The sequence below is a fragment of the Chrysochloris asiatica genome, unplaced genomic scaffold (assembly GCF_000296735.1).
Source record: "Chrysochloris asiatica unplaced genomic scaffold, ChrAsi1.0 scaffold00042, whole genome shotgun sequence".
NCBI lineage: Eukaryota > Metazoa > Chordata > Mammalia > Afrosoricida > Chrysochloridae > Chrysochloris > Chrysochloris asiatica.
Genome location: NW_006408560.1, coordinates 7,436,294 through 7,454,941, shown reverse-complemented (window position 1 = coordinate 7,454,941; position 18,648 = coordinate 7,436,294). Strand labels below are relative to the sequence as shown.

Here is an 18,648-nt window from a genome sequence, read left to right as displayed (position 1 = left end):
TTTATTTTGGATTGAGTGAAAGTTTACAGGGCACATCATCAGCTTCACATTCAACCATTCATATAGCTTGTTTCATTACATTGATTATTATCCCCTAGAATGTTTCTTTTAGTAAGAAAACGTTTTCTTAATTTTTTACAACTGTGGTCTCAGACAATATTTGTAATATTGTAACTAATTTCACTCAGCATAATGTCCTGCAGATTAATCCATGTTATGAGGCATTTCACAGAGTCATTATTATTCTTTAATGTTGCATAGTGTTCCATTGCATCTGTATACCAAAGTTTGTATCCATTTTGATACTCTATGTCTCTTCGCTGGTGCATTTAATCCATTCAGTGTAGTTATCGATGGGTAACCATTTGGTTTACTGTCATTTTGCTGTGTTTTTTGGAGAGTTGCTAGTTTCTTTGTTCCTCATAAATTTTTGTGTTGTGTTCATTTTGCTTGGTTTTCTTTTCATTTTCTTAATTGTTGTTGTTTTAATGTTTGCTAAATCTTTCTGATTTTCCTTTTTTTATATATAAAGGTATATTAATTTTCTTTGAGATTACACTGTAATTTATTAATTTTCCCCTGTTTGAAATAGTCTATTTTATTTCAAAATCTACTTGACTTTCTTGCCATTTGAAAGTTCTGTATCTACACTATTACCTCTTTTTGCTTTGTAGTTGACTTCATTATAAACTGATATCTCTAGTTCCCTATTCTCAGTCTTGTAGGTTTGTTTTACTTTGGATAATTCTATATTTGGACTGAGTTCTGGGTGGTGTTGTCATGTGTGGTAATGTCATGTTGTCTGCCATTTGTTGGTTCTCAGACCAAAGAACAACCTTTAGGATTTTTTGTAAAGTTGGTCTGGTTATTACACATTCCTTTAATTTCTGTTTATCTGAAACTATCCCAATTTTGCGATCATATTTGAGGGACAGCTTTGCTGGGTATATGATTCTTGGTTGGTAATTTTTTTCTTTCAGAGTTTTGTATATGTCATCCCATTGCCTTCTTGCCTCCATGGTTTCTGCTGAGATATCATATTTTAGTATTACTGGTTCTACATTGTAGATAACTTTTCATTTTTTTATGAGCTACTCTCAGGATTGTTTTCTTGTCTTTTGTTTTAGAAATTTTGTTTATGATATGCCTCAGTGATTTTCTTTTGGGTTCTATTCTGTTGGGGTTAATTCAGCTTCTTGAATAGTTACTTGCTCATTTTTTCATGATGTTAGGGAAGTTTTCTTTCAGCAACTCTTCAACAATTTTCTCCATGCGTTTTTTTTGGTCCCTTCCCATTCTGGAATTCCAAACACCTAAAAGTTATTCCTCTTCATGCTGTCCCACATAAATCTCAGGCTTTCTTCCAATTTTTAAATTATTTTTTCAGATTGTTCTTCTAGTATTGAGAGATTTATATTCAAGTTCACTAATTTGGATTTCCACTGATTTAAATCTGCCTTTTGCCCTTTCAATGTATTGTTCATTTATGAGATCTTAGAATTAATCTTCTAGATTCCTATTTACAGGATTTATATGTCAGAATTCGTATTTATTTTGTCGTTTGTTCTTTAACGTTTTCCTAAATTCTTCTAGTTTTTTCTGTGTTCTCCTTGCTTTCTTCGATTTTTCTGTCAATCCATTGAAGGAACCTAAATAGCGTTCTTTTGCATTATTTATTAGGTAGTTTCATTACCTTTTCTACTTCAGAAACATTTTCTGGCTTTGTATATTGGTCATTTGTTTAAGCCACTCTCTCCTGTTTCTTCATGTGAGCTAAAAAGAGAAAAGACAGACAGAAAAATAGAGTTGTACAAGAGAAAAATAAGAAAAAAGTAAAAGGAAGAGAGCAAAACACAAAAAAAACATCAACAGAGACAGGGAAGGTAGAAAGAGAAAGATACTAAGAGAGTAATGAAGACAAATCGAGAGAAGAGGATGGAAATGAGAAACAGAAGAAAAAAAGAAAAATGGAGATAGAAGGATAAAAATCAAGGGATGGGAAAGAGAGGAAGAAGAAGAAGAAAGAATAAGTAAAAACAACAAAACAATGAAAGGAAGCAAACAAAAAAAGCAATGTAGTTGTTGGACCTAAAGAGGAGAAAACTTTGGGTGTGTGTGTGTGTGTGTATGTGTGTGTGTAGGGAGATGAGGGTGGGGCTCCTGCTGGCCAATGAACTCATTAAGTGGGTGGAAGAAGGATGGGATGACTGAGTTCCCAGCCCAGAAGGAGTTCCTAGGTGTTTTCTATGTTCAGGACACCCAATTCTGAAGTAGTTCATGGAGGCCCTTCCTGTTGCTACTTTCAATGTCTATCAAAACCAGAGGGCAGCTAGGGGCAAGGTAGCTGATTATGAGGATTCCTACACATCTAATTCTGGCCTGGAGGCTCTATGTGTTCTGTAGATCTCAAGCAGAGCCTACCTGAATCCAGGCACCAAGGCTACACAGCTCAGAACTCCGGGAGAGCAGGGTCTATGCCAGACAGAGGTAGATGAGGGTAGAGGCCGGCCTCACCCCTGCCATCCATGGGGTGTAAGAAGAAATCCCACCCCTTCTGTTGCCCATGTGGAATCTATGTCATTATGTTGCCATCTGTCCATCCATCCAGAGCTTCTTGCAAAAGCTCAAGATGGTCGCACTGTTCCTGGCCAGCAGTCTACCCACCAGTTAGTCTTTCTCTCTCACAGACACTCTCTAGCTTCTCCTCCCAGTAGATATTCAATCTACATCTCTAACCTTTCCGCTCAAGCTCAAGCACCAGGATTGTCCTCTGTGTCTGTTTCATTTGGTCTCCTGTATCTTTGTTGTGGTGTGGCACTGTAGGATCAGCACTGGACTGCGAACCACAAGGCCAGCAGTTCAAATCCACCAACTGCTCCTCGGAAACCCTATACAGGGTCGCTATGAGTCGGCTCGATAGCACTTAACATCTTTGTTGTAGAGAGTCTGTGTAAGCATGTCTGCCAAGTCCACCATCTTGCTGGAAATCTGTATGATGTTCTTGATGTCATCCCACAATTCTTCTTTAGTCATTAGTGTCTAATGCATCTAATTAGTTCTTGAGATGGTCTCTAGATTAAGATGGGATTTATTCAAGTCATGTTTTGGCTCTCGTGGAGTTATTTTAATTTTCTTCAGTTTCAGCCTGAGCTTGCATATGAGCAAATGATAGTCTCTTCTACAGTCTGCCCTTAACCTTGTTTGACTGATGATGTAGATTTTCTCCATCATCTCTTCCCAGTGATCTAGTCGGTTTGATTCCTGTGTATTCCATCTGGTGAGGTACATATGTATAGTCACCTCTTATGCTGTTTAATTAAGTTATTTGCAATGAATAAATAGTTGGTCTTGCAAAATTCTATCATGCAATTTCTAGCATCACTTGTATTACCAGACCATATTTTCCAACTATTGATCCTTCCTCTTTGTTTCCAACTTCCACATTCCAATCATCAGTAATTATCAGTGCATCTTGATTGCATATTTGACCAATTGCAGACTGAAGGAGTTAGTAGAATTCTTCAATTTCATCATCACTGGCTTAGTGTGTTAATTTGAATAATAGTGGTATTAACTGGTCTTCCTTGTAGGCATGTGGATATTATCTTATCACAGACAGCACTGTATTTCAAGATAGATATTGAAATGCTCTTTTTGATGATGAATGCAATGCTATTCCTCTTCAATTTTGCATTCTCAGCATAGTAAACCGTATGATTATCAGATTCAAAATGGCCAATGCCAGTCCATTTCAGCTCACTAATTCCTTTATGGATATTGATCTTTATGCATTCATTATCCCTTTTGACAACTTTCAATATTTCTAGATTCATACTTTGCACATTCAATGTTTCAATTATTAATGGATGTTTACAGCTGGTTCTTCTCATTTGAGTCATTTCCCATGAGCAAATGAAGTTCCGAAAACTTTGCTCCATTCGTGTCATTATGGGAAAGAGCTAGGTCTTTCCCAGTGCCTTCCATCCTGAGAGGCTCATCTTCATACGCTATATCTGACAACGTTCTGTTGCTGTTCATAATGTTTTCAGTGGCTAACCATTCAGTAGTAAGTCCGCCTCTCCTTCTTCCTAGTCTTAGTCTGGAAACTCCACTGAAACTTGTCCATCATGAGTGATCCTGCTGGTATTTAAAATACCAGTGGCATAGCTTCCAACATCACACACAACAGCAACACACAAACCACCATGGTACAACAAACAGCCAGAAGAGTCAGGGGCACACGGGTAGGATTAGAGAGATGAAAACACCGCCTTCAGAAGTGTATAGACCTAGATGGAAGGCATGTTAAGAAACAATAGCTTCACATTTTGATATTTTTTGTTTAATTAAGTTTTCTATGATTTTGTAGTTTTGAGTTACCATTGTGTGTGTGAGTCCTTATTTTCAAATTATTTAAGTACAAACCAAAATCAAACCCAACCCACAGCCACTGAGTTAATTCCAACTCATAATGACCCTGGATAGGGTTTCTTAGGCTGTAAATCTCTATGGGAGCAGAAAGCATCATCTTTCTCCTTCAGAGTGGCTGGTGGATTTGAACTGCCAACCTCGTGGTTAGCAGTCCAGTGTTTATCCTACAATGCTACCAGGGCTCCTTTTTTAGGTACAAGGGGGTTCAAAAAGTTCCTGTGAAAATTCCATTTTTCCACAAACTTTTGAATAAGGAGCTCTGGTAGCATAGTGGAATTGCTGGGTCATATCATAAATTCTAAGGTGCTTTGGTAATATAGTGGTTACATGTCAGACTGCTAACTTCAAGGTTAGCAGTTCAAAATCAGCAGCTGTTTCATGGGAGAAAGATGAGGATTTCTGCTTCTGTAAAGACTGACAGTCTTGCAAACCCTACACAGGATCGCTGTTCATGGGCACCGGCTCCACAGCACACAGCCACCGCCACCACCATGATAATTCTGTTTTCCATAGCAACAGCACAATTTTACACATTCCCAAAAGCAGTGCAAAAGGATTTCCATATGTCTACATCTTAAAAAATGATTGTTATTTTTTGTTTTTAGTTATAACCATACTAGTAGGTGTGAGGTGGTATGTCATTGTGGTTTTAATGTTCACTTTCCTAATGACTAATTTTGAGTCTTGGTGTGGTGCTGTGAGTTAATGCACTGGACTGCAAAATCAATTTGAACAGCAAGGTTGGCCGTTGAAGCTCACCAGCCACTTCTTGGGAACCATGTACAGGGTTGCTATGGGTCAGAATTGATTCGATGGCATTTAACAACAGCAGCAATGACTAATTGAAGTCCTGTTGTGACACTATAGGATAAGCTCAGGACTGAAAGTTCAGTTTGTTCCACAAGGTCGGTGGTTCAAGTTCACCAGCCTCTCCTTGATAATCCTATACTGGGTCAATGATCCATTTTAAGATAATTTTGTAAATGACTTCCATTCTTTTTTCATGAAAGAGAGTTTGTCAAAAATGTTGAAGTCCTATACATGAATTAAATCTTTTAATCTTCATAACAATCCCATTAAGTATATTATTATTATCATCTACATTTTAGCTGCAAGGAAGCTGAGGCACACAGATTTTATGGCAAAGCCAGGGTTAGAACTCAGATGAACTGACTTCAAAGCATGTAATCCGTTCTGTTATGCCTTATAGCAGCTATAACAATAAAAACAACAGTTACTAATAGCAATAGAACAATGCAACAAATGTTAAATGAAGCGGAATAAGAAGACTTCATAACAAAGGTGACGCTTGTGCTGGAATTTATATGATGCATGGAATTTCAGCATGCAAGTAGAGGGATGACAGATAAAGTATGAACAGCAATGATCAATAATTTCTATTCCTCTCAGGGTCAGTGTGGTTCCTGTTGGGCTTTTAGCTCTGTGGGGGCCTTGGAGGGTCAACTCAAGAAGAAAACTGGAAAACTCTTAAATCTGAGTCCCCAGAACCTCGTGGACTGCGTGTCTGAGAACGATGGCTGTGGAGGGGGCTATATGACCAATGCCTTTCAGTATGTGCAGAAGAACCGGGGTATTGACTCTGAAGATGCCTACCCCTACGTCGGTGAGGTAAGACCACCTTACACATTTAGGCTCCTCCTTCCCCATTGTGGTATTTTGTACTAGAAAAAATAACAGAAATCTTGTTTTCCATTATTCTAATTTAATGAGATAATTTCCACAGAAGGTCAACAAGTTTCCTATAGTCTGAGAGAAAGTTGAGATCTTAGACTTACAACTCCTAGCTGCCTTTCTGGCTTTGGAGATTAAAATGACAGGTTATGCCCTAAGACCTCTGAGTACATCTCTATATCCTTCTGCTGTCCTGGTGCGGCGCTGTGGGTTAATGCACCAGACTGCAAAGCCGTTTAAACTGCAAGGTTGGTGGTTCAATCTCACCAGCTGCTCCTCAGAAACCCTATACAGGGCCACTATGGATCAGAACCAACTCAACAGCACTTAAGAACAACAACAATATCTTAACTTCTCTACTCCCCCTTCAAGCCCTCTAGTCCCACCATGCTATTTTCATGAGCCATGTAGCTTTATTTTGTACAATCTCAGTATGGGTTTTAGAAATGTTTAAGCAAATTAATAAATTAACATGTTAACATGTGCAAGAGGGCTTCAAAAAGTTAATGGAAATATTCCATTGTTTTTTAATTCAATTTCCATGAACTTTTAAAAGCCTCCTCAAAAAAACAAACACAAAAGTTGCTTCATAGTGATTAAAGTGTTAGAGATAAAGAAATCAACTCACTTCCTCCTATAAGATCCTTCTTTAGTAATAGAAATGAGATCTTTCCTATATAAAAGGGAGAAGAGCAAGGCCATTTTTGCATACAGAAAGTGTTAACATAAAGTGGAGCCGTTGTGACAGGAGTCTGGAGCAAGGATAGCAAGTTGATATGATCTGAATAATAAAAATGATGGCTACTATATGTTAAACCATGTGCTTCGAGTATTTTCTCAGTTAATCCTCAAAACAATCCTGCAAGGTAGCTTTCTCTTCACTTTATACATGAGGAAATTAATACTTAGAGGTAAAATAGCATATTCAAATCCATACCACTAACTTCAGAACCAAGGTTTATCTACTAAATCTGTTTATTGGTAACATTTCTATACATGTCTCTTATGCATATACATGGAGTATGGTGACTATATGATAAGCACCAGACTGCTAACCACAGATTGGCAGTTTGAGTCCACCAGCCACTCTGTGGGAGAAAGATACGGCTTTCTGCTCTTGCAACGATTTAAAGCCTCGGAAACCCTATATAGGGTCACTATGAGCTGGCATCGACTCTAAGATACTTAACAACAACATGCATAGATGTCAGAGTTTCTTTACTAGGATATAATACATTGGAACAGAAACAGAATGTCTGGGTCCTAGTATATGTGTATCTTCAACTTCACTGTTGTGTTGTAGTTAAATCCAGTTGAGTGTCTTCGGACTCAGCTGATGGGTTTGAACTGCTGACCTTGTGGTCTACAGTCCAGTGCTGATCCCACAGTGTCACACCAGGAATCCTAAAAAGTAACTTTGTCAGAAGTGGGATTCGAACCCATGCCTACAGGTGAGCAGCCCAATACTTAATCCACTGTGCCAGCAGGGCTCCTTTTAAATCTAATGGTCATGAATTCTTTGATATCTGGCTTCATTTATTCAGCACTGTGCTAATCAGTTTGTTGAGATAGCTATAACACCATGAATAATTTAAATGAAAATTACAAAATATTTTAAACCCCATTTTGAATAAGGAGCTCTGGTAGCATTGTTGTTGTTGTTGTTAAGTGCTGTCAAGTCGATTCCGACCCATAGCGACACTGTACAGGATTTCCAAGGAGTAGCTGGTGAGCTTGAACCACCGACCTTGCAATTCACACGGCTGTGCTGTCTGGTGCATTAATCCACAGAGCCACACTAGGTCTTGGTTACAAATTGGGCTGCTAACCGCAGGGTCAGCAGTTCAAAACTACTGGCAGTTTTGAGGGATAAAGATGAGGGTTTCTGCTCACGTAAAGATGTACAGCTTTGGAAACCCTGTAAAGGGTTGCTATGAGTCAGAATGGACTCCACGGCATATAACCACCACCACCACCATTTTGAATACAAGAGGCATTTGAGTTCTAATTTCCATTCTCCCTCTCCCTCAGCAGAGTCCTAGTGTGGCGCTGTGGGTTAATGCACTAGACTGCAAAGGTCGGCAGCTCAAGCTTACCAGCTGCTCATTGGAAACCCTGTACAGGGTCACTTCGAGTCAGAAGCGATGGCACTTAACAACAACAACAACAACAAACCCTCTCAGATGGTACTTCTAGCATGTCAGAGCAATGTGGAATGGTTTAGGTCTCATAATCAAGTTAAGGAGTCCTGGTGTGGCACTAAAAGATCAGCCCTGGACTGCTAACTGCAAGACTGGTGGTTCAAACCCACCAGTCACTCCTCAGAAATCCTATACAGGATGGTTATGAGTTGGAACCAACTCAACGACACTTAACAACGGCAATAACAAATCAACTTACAGTTTCTAAAGCAGTTATTGTCAAAAATGTAAGAACTCTTCTCAGATGAGCACATTGAAGGAAGGGGGCTAAAAAGTCTTGGGCAAAAAGAAGAGATCTGATAGGGCAGCAGCCCGAAAAGGACATTTTTAAAGAATGGTAATTTAAGTTTATTCCAGACATAACGTTGTTTATTCTGAATTTAAAGTAGCTTTCCACAACATCCTTCTGTGTCTGTCCCCTGGGTATTCTGTTTTACTTGTAGATCTGCCCCAGGAGACATCAAAGGTTTGGATTATGTATCAGAGAACAAAGGGATCTTGTGAAATTATCAAGGCAGGAGACCACTATGTTCTTCTAATAATCACGTCAAATACTGCCATTATTGTTAAATTTAGATAATATGTTCTTGTTGTAAATACAATCTTAGGATTTTAAAAGGGTTGTTGTTGTTAAGTGTCATTGAGTTGGTTCTGACTCACAGCGACTGTGTATAGGGTTTCCGAGGAATGGCTTGTGAACTTGAACCACCAACCCTGCGGTCCAGTTTTGCAGTCCAGCATGTTATCCTGCTGTGCCACACCAGGACTCCTTTGAAAGGGAAGTCTGCAGTAAAAGAGCTTGCCCAAAAGAACACACTGCCTTGACTTCTCATTAGATTCCTCAATTGTGGTTTGCCAATTAAATATATCATTGACAATTAGACATAGAAAACATTGTACTGGATCATAGACTAAATTGCTAAATTGTTTATTAATCTGTATTAGTGTCATATTATGTGCGTTTATATTGGTCTCTGATGGTAGCAGAGGGTCTCTGGTAGTGCAGAGGTTAAGCACTTGGCTGTTAACCAAAAGGTCAGCAGTTCAAGCCCACCAGCTGATCTGTGGGAGAAAGATGTGGCAATCTGCTTTGTAAAGATTATTGTTGTTGTTAAGTTCCATTGAATTGATTCCAACCCATAGCGACCTTATATAGGTTCCAAGGAGTGGCTTGTGAGTTTGAACCTCCGACCTTGCAGTTTAAACTGACTTTGCTGTCGATTGCTCATCCTAGAGTGCCATACCAGGATTTACAATCCAGGAAAGTTACTGGGATAGTTCTTTTCTGTCCCATAGGGTCACGATGAATCCAAGTCAACTTGACAGCAATTGGTTAGTGGGAGCACAAAGGTCCAGCCAAAACTCTGCTTCATACTAGCTCCACTGATAAAGGTGCAGAGAGATCGATCCTCTGTTTAGCTGGACCTTGACTTTGGCCTCATTCCACATGGTAGCTGGTGCCTCCCTGCTTCTAAGATTCATACATACTGCATGGCTAGAAGATAATTTGTACTTTTTTAAAAATCTTATATTAAAAAAATTTCCCTACCCTGAGACAATAAAAATATTTTCTCTCTTTTTAAAGTTTTACAGTTTTTCCATTCACATTGATATCTTGATTTTTGTATATGGTGAAAGATGATGGTGGTGGTGGTGGTGGTTGAGGCCCACTTTTCATATTGCTTTTTAGTTTTCTAAAATGGTGAGGAGGGAACAGGCCCTCTCTAGAAACTCTTGTGTGCTGCTGCCGTTAGTTCAAAGCTGGAGAGCCCACCTCACTGTTATCATTCAAAATATTGGTAGGGTTCTCACTCACTAACTCATTGCCTACTGCTTTGTACCAGTCCTATGTCGACCTTGTTTCTTCCAGGATGAAAGTTGTATGTACAACCCAACAGGCAAGGCAGCTAAATGCAGAGGGTACAGAGAGATCCCTGCGGGGAATGAGAAAGCCCTGAAGAGGGCAGTGGCCAGAGTGGGACCCATCTCTGTGGGCATTGACGCCAGCCTGAGCTCCTTTCAATTCTACAGCAAAGGTAAACAGCTGTTCTCAAATAGCCGTCAGCTGTCTTTTATGATGTGGGCTTGGCGGCGTCTTTCTCAGCATTTTCTATACTTAGTTTTCTCATCCAGACTGAGTCTGCCAGCCAGAAATGAGTATCTGCTGCTGTCTACAGTATGTATCTCTGTCATAAGCCCATTGAGCTGGGAGAGAAGTCTACAGAGGGTCTCCTACACTCAGAGGGCAACCCTTGGATAGCAGAGATCTCACCTTGATAGTTTATTTCCTAGGTGTGTATTACGATGAAAACTGCAACGGCGATAATGTGAACCATGCGGTTTTGGCCGTGGGATATGGGCTCCAGAGGGGAACCAAGCACTGGATAATTAAAAACAGGTAATGATGGGAACATTTCTTGTGTTTCCCAATCACTCTCTTACCACTCAAACTCACCTCCAATGTTTCAGTATTCCCTTTTCTCTCATAAACCAAGAGAAAATTCACAAAGTTTTTCAGTTCTAGCCTTCCAGTTGTTGTTGTTAAGTGCTGTTGAGTCAGTTCCAACTCATAGCAACCATGTTTAGGGTTTCCAAAGAGCAGCTAGTGTGTTTGAATCACCAACCATGAGGTTAGCTGTCAGTGCTTATCCTACAGCACTATGTATGCCAGGACTCCTTTATGTAACTAACATTACATAAATTGTAAATTGGCACAAAGAAGCAACAGAGACTTTGGAATTATGTTTCTTTTTTTCTTCCCTTTTTCTCTAATGTGATCAGTTTCTTAGGGAGGTCTCCATCATCATCTCATTAGGAGAACAGTGTAAAGGTTTAATATTCCCTTGCACAGCTTGTTTTCCTTCCAGGTACACTTAAGACACGCATGTACAAGACCCTGCCAAGGACTGAAATCTGTGAAGAGAAACACTATTTAGAAATAAGATGTAAACTTTAAAAAAAGTTTCTTTCCTTATTATTGAAAACAAATGAAACTCTAGGACACCTTAACCCATCTTCTCTCTTTAGCCCCTTGTGACTTAAGTGGCACAGATTTATAAGAATTATATTTCCTTATTGCTCTGGTGCCCTCTAAAGGAACAGGAGTCCTAGACTTTGGAGAGGTCACTATTAGTGCAGCTGTACTGTACCTGGGCTGCCACCTGGAGGTCTAAACATGGTAAAATGTAAATTTGGAAGTTGCTTCAAACCTGAAGCAACTTTTTTAAGATTACAGTCCCATCTCAGTTCAGGGTGAACCTGAGCAGCCCTTCTGAGAAGTACCTCTCCCACAACTTCTGTCTGGTGCCCTCCCTGTCTTGACTCCCATCCCCAAACACATATTCTGTCCTCTCTTAATTAGGTGGAGGCAGTATCTAAGGGACCTGAAAAGGGGGCAAATTCAGTAGGGAGGTCCCTAAGAAGGAGCAACCAGAGCTAGGGTTTAGATCTTAAATAAAATGTATTAGGTAACTGGATGGGAAAGAAGACTCATGAAAACAATTCAGGAAGAGTATATGCGGTAGCGTAGTGGTTATGAATCGAGCTGCGAACCTTAACGCCAGGATTTCGAAACTACCAGCCGCTCCGCGGGAGAAAGATGAGGCGTTCTGCTCTGGTAAAGATTTACAGCCTCGGAAACCCTGTACAGGGTCTCTATGGGTTGGAACTGACTCGACGGCACTTAACAACAACAACAACAACATATGCATATAATTCACCTATCTCTCTTTTTGCACTCATTTTTCTTACCAATCCTACCTACTCTTAGAGCTTCATTCATGTCTTCTGCTTTTCCTGCCTCGATGGCCCACTTCATGCCCCTCCAGTGGTGTCCCATTTCCACATGTCCAAATTCCACCCAGCCTTTGGGCTCAGCTCATATACCACCTGTGGCCACAATCCTTTTCTGACTCCCTTGATCACAAGCAGTCTCTCCCATTTAATATTTTAAACGTTTCAGGCCTATAGCATTATGCCTTTTCTCCATTTCTAAACTTAAAGCTTTTTCAAAGTAAAAACTGCCATATTCACCTTTTTCTACCATCGGTACCTAGCATAATACTCAGGTAATGTTTTCATGAAAAAATAGACTGAGAGAACTAAGCATTTTTCTCTGTTGATCCTACAGCTGGGGAGAAGACTGGGGAAACAAAGGCTATATCCTCATGGCCCGGAATAAGAACAACGCCTGTGGCATTTCCAATCTGGCCAGCTTCCCAAAGATGTAACTCCAGCCGGGCAGGTGCTCTTCCATTCCTTCCATGATGGTGCGTTGTACTGATGTGCTTTGGGAAGGAGTTGGCATGCCTTTCTTGAAGCAAAAGTGTTCAATTTCTCTGTTTGTGCTTCAGGTGACTCTCCTACTTCTTCCTTCTCTCTACCCAAGGCCTTTGTTTTTGTCACTGTGGCCACAACAGGAATTTCCCTGACAGGTGTGCACTTTTAGACAAAGAGATGTGACTACAGTCTGCCCTGACTGTTGTCCTGGGACAGATTCTGTGCAGAAAGAACCTAGAGATATTCACATACTAGATTCACATTCGTAGGGACTTGTTAGCCTTAAAAATACTGGAGGACTAAGTGATCTAACTTCTCAGTTTGCAAGTTCCATTTTTATTATGTATCATCAAGGTAAAAATGTCTGTTTTTCACCCTAATTCCTAAGTCTATTCAGAAATGTTTGATACATGTCTACATGATACCAAAAATGTGTTTTCTTTTTCTTCCTTTGCATTTTTTAAAAAAATAAACCAAGTATTTATCTCATTTATCTCTTGTCTTCAATTTAATAAATAGCAATTTAATTAACATTAATTTTGTGCCAGGCTGTGGTAGGTGCTAGGAACACAAGGATGAATAAAACATATTCCCTATCCTTGATGTGCTCTGTTTGTTTGGAGAGACTATCATATTAACAATGAATACCAATTCATTTAAACATCTAATACTTCCAACCATAATGAAATAAGTACACAGTATGCAAGCTCAGGAATGAATCATTCATTTTTAATGGAGTTTTAAATGAGGCTTCACTGGGAGTAAGTCTTTGAAAGATGTAAAGGATCAAAGTAGAGGGGTGGTGAAGGCATTGCAGGCTGAAGGTTTTGGGTGCGCAAAGGCACAGAGCTGTGTGGGTTTGTGCTGAACATTGGTATAGTTCAAATATAGAATGCAAAGGCATACATGACAGAGCTGAGGTTGGAATCCTGGAGGGCTTTGGATGCCCTGTATCTCCTTGTATGACACAAAGCATGTAATAGGAATCAAATATTCACAAGCAGGAGGGAAACAGTATATATCATCCACAGAAATAAATCCTACTTCTCTTTCCATTTCTACCTATAATTTCATTATTGTTTAACTACATAAGAAAGTATCTCCAAAATTATGCTACAATAGAAGTGATAGACTCTGGTGTAGAAACATGATTTCTTAATTGGTGCACAAAATTCCACTTTAAAGATGTACACAGTTTACTTAAATGTTGTTGTTGTTAAGTGTCGTCAAGTCGATTCCGATCCATAGTAACCCTGTATAGGGTTTCCAAAGAGCAGCTGGTGAGTTTGAACCACTGACCTTGCAGTTCAAACGAATTTGCAGTGTGATGCATTAGCCCACAGCGCCACACCAGGACTCCAAATTACTTAAATAGTCCCCTACAAATGAATATTTATGCTCTTGCCAGTGAGTTTTTTGGTTGCAAATAGTACTGCAATGAATGATTGATATTTTGACACAAAGAAAAATTTCAATGTTTGTACAATCAAATCTGTGATTATTTTGAGCTTTCTTTTTTCATTGATTTTGAACCAAGAGAGTGTTTATCCTTCTGTTGTTAAGGGCTGTTGAGTCAGTACAATCCATAGTGACCCTGCCTAAGGTTTCCTGCCTAAGTGAGCTTGAACTGCCGACCTTGCAGTTCAAACTGACTTTGCAGTCCAGTGCATTAACCCACAGCACCACACTAGCTAGGACTTGTTACTTCATACTTCTGATTTTTCAAGGTTTGATTTTATAAACTTTGATTTTTTGATCGATTTGCAATTTATTTTGGTGGAGAATGTCTGCTCAATTACTGTCTTTGTTCTTGAAAATAGTACAAGATCTTTACTCACGTGAAACTTATTGCTGAGTATGTGTAATAAAGATAACAGTGACAATTATGATAATTGCAGCAAACGAGTTTTGGATTTGTATTATGCATAGCGGTAGCATAGTGGTTATGAGTTGAGCTGCTAACCTAGCAGTTAGAAACTACCAGCTGTTTTATGGGAGAAAGATGAGGCTTTCTGCTTCTGTAAAGATTCACAGCCTCGGAAACCCTACACAGGGTCACTATGAGTGGAAACTGACTCTGTGGCATATAACCACCACCACCACCATTATGCATTGGGCATTAATTTGAAATGTTACATGTACTAAATAATTAAATCTTCATAGCAAACTTATGAATAGGTGCTGTTTGTATCTTCATTTTACAAATGACAAAAATGAGGTCAGAGAGGTTTTTTAAAATTTACCCATGGAGTTCTGCCCGGCTGGAGACCTGGCTGGCCAGCAGTTTGGCAACACCTGGGGACTCTTGGGCCCAGAGTCAGTGGCACAGCCACAGAGGACTAGAGTGGAGAGTGAAGCATCCAGCTGATAAGAAGAGAGGACACATGCATAAGTACACCCACACTTGCAGATAATATCCACTTGACCTGGCTTCAATGGCTAGATGATCAGAGCTCAAACAGAAGAAGAAGAGGGAAAAAATAATAATCTGATACAATTTTATGAACTTGACCTACACCTATGGAGGTAGTAGCTCAAAAGAGGGAACAAATCTTCACAGCGAGGATCATTCCCACCCTCTCCACACACTGAGAGGACAGGGATGGGCAACTTGAACATTGGCTGCCCAGAATGGGGGGACTAAAGAAGCAAGAAATGACTGGCTTACAAGCTTTCAAGAGGGAACCTAGATCCAGAGGGCGTGAAGGAAGGTAGACTCTCCACAGATAGTATTCAATCTGTCTAGGCCTGGCCAAGAAAAGGAGTTGCAGATAGGTCTCTTGCGATACAATGGTGAATAATTGTTATCAGGACTGATTGTAAGGGCTGGAAATGTACAGGTAGACGTTTTATAGCAAAGGGAGGGGAGGGATTAATTTTGCAGTCTAGGAGCAGAGGTCCCTGGGACCATCAAGGGAGAAGGGCGGAGAACGGAACCCTACCCAGAGAAGCAGTGATGCCAGAGATGGAGGCAGAGATGATGACGTGGAGAGATGCAGTAAGCAACAGAAGGCATTCATGGAAAATGGCATAATGAAAATGCCTTTTGGCAGCACAATCTGGCAATGATAGGATGATTTTTCAAAGTATAGTGGATTTAAGACTGCTTAAATAATTTATATCAAGTCAAAGTATTTATTGGGTGTTTATTGTATCATTATATGATAAACTGTGGGGATACAAATATATATAACCCATGCTCTCAAGAGGCTAACAAATTTATAATTTGCTTTCTGTTGCTTACTGCATGAAATCTAGATCTTTCCCCACAATGTAGTTCATCCTTGAGCATTTTATTAATTTAGAACAGTTTTTTAAACTCATACCAGCAGCCAGTTCTGTCCTCAAGAAGGTCTCACCAACCTCTACACATGTCTCATCATTCCTGCCTTCGTTTTCCACTCGACCTTTTCACCATGCAAGATCCACTGCCTCTCCATAGGTAATCTTCTCTGACTATCCCACTCATCTCTCCTTTCTGTACTTTTAATCATTGTAATACTAGGCAGAAACCTGAGAGGATGAATTTTTTGTTCTGAAATTTTGACTTTGCCATTAGAGATGGCAAAAAATGTTTGAGTTTGCCATTAAAGAGCCTCAAAATGATGCAGATGGTCAAAGGATGATACCCAGTTACAGAACAAAGAAAGAATTTTTGAAAGAGGTGTCTTCTCAGATGGTCCATGACAAAGTAACAGGATTTCAAGCGATAGGAATGAGGGAAGGAAATTCTAGACAGTGGGAGGTAAAATGCTCTAGTAGGGGAGGGAAGCACTCTTTTTAAAATGGGGCTACCTCACAGATCAGCAGCCAGGTCTGTCCTCTTGAACAAGTTATATAACCTCTGAGATCTTTAATTTCCCCTCTGTAAAATAAGAAAAATAATTGTATCAACCTCATAATGTTGCTGTGAGAATTCAATAAAAATACACAAAGAATCTAGCATATTCATTGGCACATAATTTGTTGTTGTTAAGTACCGTGGAGTCGGTACTGACTCATAGTGACCCTGCACAGGGTTTCCGAGGCTGTAAATCTTTACGGGAGCAGAAAGACTATCGGAGTCCTGCTCCAACCGCGGGTTGCCCGAGGGAGAGGCGGGGGTCAGTGATCAGGTAAGGTTCCCACAAAAGCCTCATCTTTCTCCCGCAGAACCGCTGGTAGTTCCGAACTGCCAACCTTGAGGTTAGCAGCCGGATTCATAACCACTACACTACCAGAGCTCCTTTACCATCTAAGAAATGTTAGCTAGAGTGCTGTGGGACAATATACTGGACTGCAAGCTTGTTTTGAACTACTTCTCGTTGATCTTATACAGAGTTGCTATGAGTTGGAACCTACTCTAAGGCACTTAGCAACAACAGCAGGGCTGTTATTTAAAAAATAAATAAAAAATGTAAGAGTGAAAAGTAAACTAGTTGCTTAATTAAAAGTCTCATAGACTGGGATCCTAGTACATTGCTGGCAGGACTGTAAAATGGTGCAACCACTATGGAAAACAGGATGGCGCTTTCTCAAAAAGTTGGAAATAGAAATACTGTATAAACCAGTAATTTCTCTACTTAGTATATAGCCTCAGGAAATAAGAACCATGACACAAATAGATATATACATGCCCTTGTTCATCACACTAGCAATATTCACACTAGCAAAAGATGGTGACAACCTAAATGCCTATCAATGGAAGAATGAATAAACAAACTTTGGTACATACACACAATGGAGTATTATGCACCACTGAAGAAAAACAATGAATATGCAAAACATCTCATGACATGGATGAACCTAGAGGACATTATGGTGAGTGAAATTAGTCAATCACAAAAGCAGAAATACTGAATAAGACCACTATTGGTAAAAGTCAAGGAAAGTTTTTTCATGTTAAAAGAAACATTCTTTGATGCTTACTAGGGGTGGGAACAAAGGAAGAGTAATTTAAAGACTGGAGGGTAGACACTTGTTAACTTGGGTGATGGGGAAAGCAATATACAAGACTGAGGTTGGCAGAAGAATGATGAAGGCAAGTGGAGGAGTGCAAGTGTTACAGGGAATGGGGTAAATACTATTATATACACAATTCTGCAATATCAATGATCTACAGGTATATTTCGTCTCTCTTACTTCGGACATACTGTCAGGAGGGACCAGTCGCTGGAGAAGGATATCATGTTTGGTAAGGTGAAGCATCAGGGAAAAAGAGGACAACCCCCAGTGAAATGGATTGGCAAGTGGCAACATCAATGGGCTCAAGCGTGGCAACAATAGTGAGATTGGCCCAGGATCAGGCAGCATTTCGTTCTGTGCATAAGCTCACTTTCAATCGGTGCCAATTGGATATATAGGTATATACATAGATATACAGGCTTAACAGTTATGGGAGAGAGAGTGGGAGTGTATTCACAAATATACAAAGGTTTGACAGAAGATGTTTGTACAGGGGTATTTATTCTTGCTGCAAACATATCCACGAATGTGGTGGCACATGCTATTGTTGTTGTTGTTAAGTGATCTCAAGTTCGTTTTGAATCGTAGTAATCCTATATAAGGTTTCCAAGGCTGCAAACTTTACAGAAGCAAAAAGTCTCATCTTTCTCCCAAGGAGCAACTGGTGGGTTTAAAGTGCAGACCTATGATTAGCAGTTCAGTACTTATCCTACAACTCACAGAGGGCAAAATTATGAAAACTTCTTAGACATTACCAACCACCTTGAGTGAATTAGTTACTGAGTATGGGGGCTCAAGACCATAGTCTTGGGGGATACCATGTTCAATTGGCATAACATAGTCCACAAACACAATGTTCTACATCCTACCCTGATGAGTGGTGACTAGGATATTAAAAACCCATGAGTGGTCATCTAAGGTACAACTAACTATTGGCCTCTCCCTATGCAGAGGAAAGAAGAGGGTTGAAAATTGAAAATGCTTGGAATCCTTGTCCAATGGACTAATGGAACATATGAACATCAGCTTCAATTTGTCATTCCTAGAATAGTAAAGCATATGATTTCCAGATTCAAAATGGCCAATACCTGTCCATTTCAGC

The 18,648-nt window shown here is 39.8% G+C and overlaps 1 protein-coding gene across 1 annotated transcript in view; it reads left to right on the top strand.

Annotated features, from left to right (window-relative positions):
• The window catches only part of CTSK (cathepsin K), a 20,649-nt gene extending 7,782 nt beyond the window's left edge, over window positions 1-12,867 (top strand). Inside the window, exons 5-8 of the mRNA XM_006861380.1 lie at window positions 5,842-6,060; window positions 10,195-10,360; window positions 10,617-10,722; window positions 12,454-12,867. Of these exons, the coding sequence (XP_006861442.1) occupies window positions 5,842-6,060; window positions 10,195-10,360; window positions 10,617-10,722; window positions 12,454-12,553 (591 nt within the window). The 3' untranslated portion in view covers window positions 12,554-12,867. The remainder of the gene's footprint in view (window positions 1-5,841; window positions 6,061-10,194; window positions 10,361-10,616; window positions 10,723-12,453) is intronic.
• The last annotated feature ends 5,781 nt before the right edge of the window (window positions 12,868-18,648 follow it).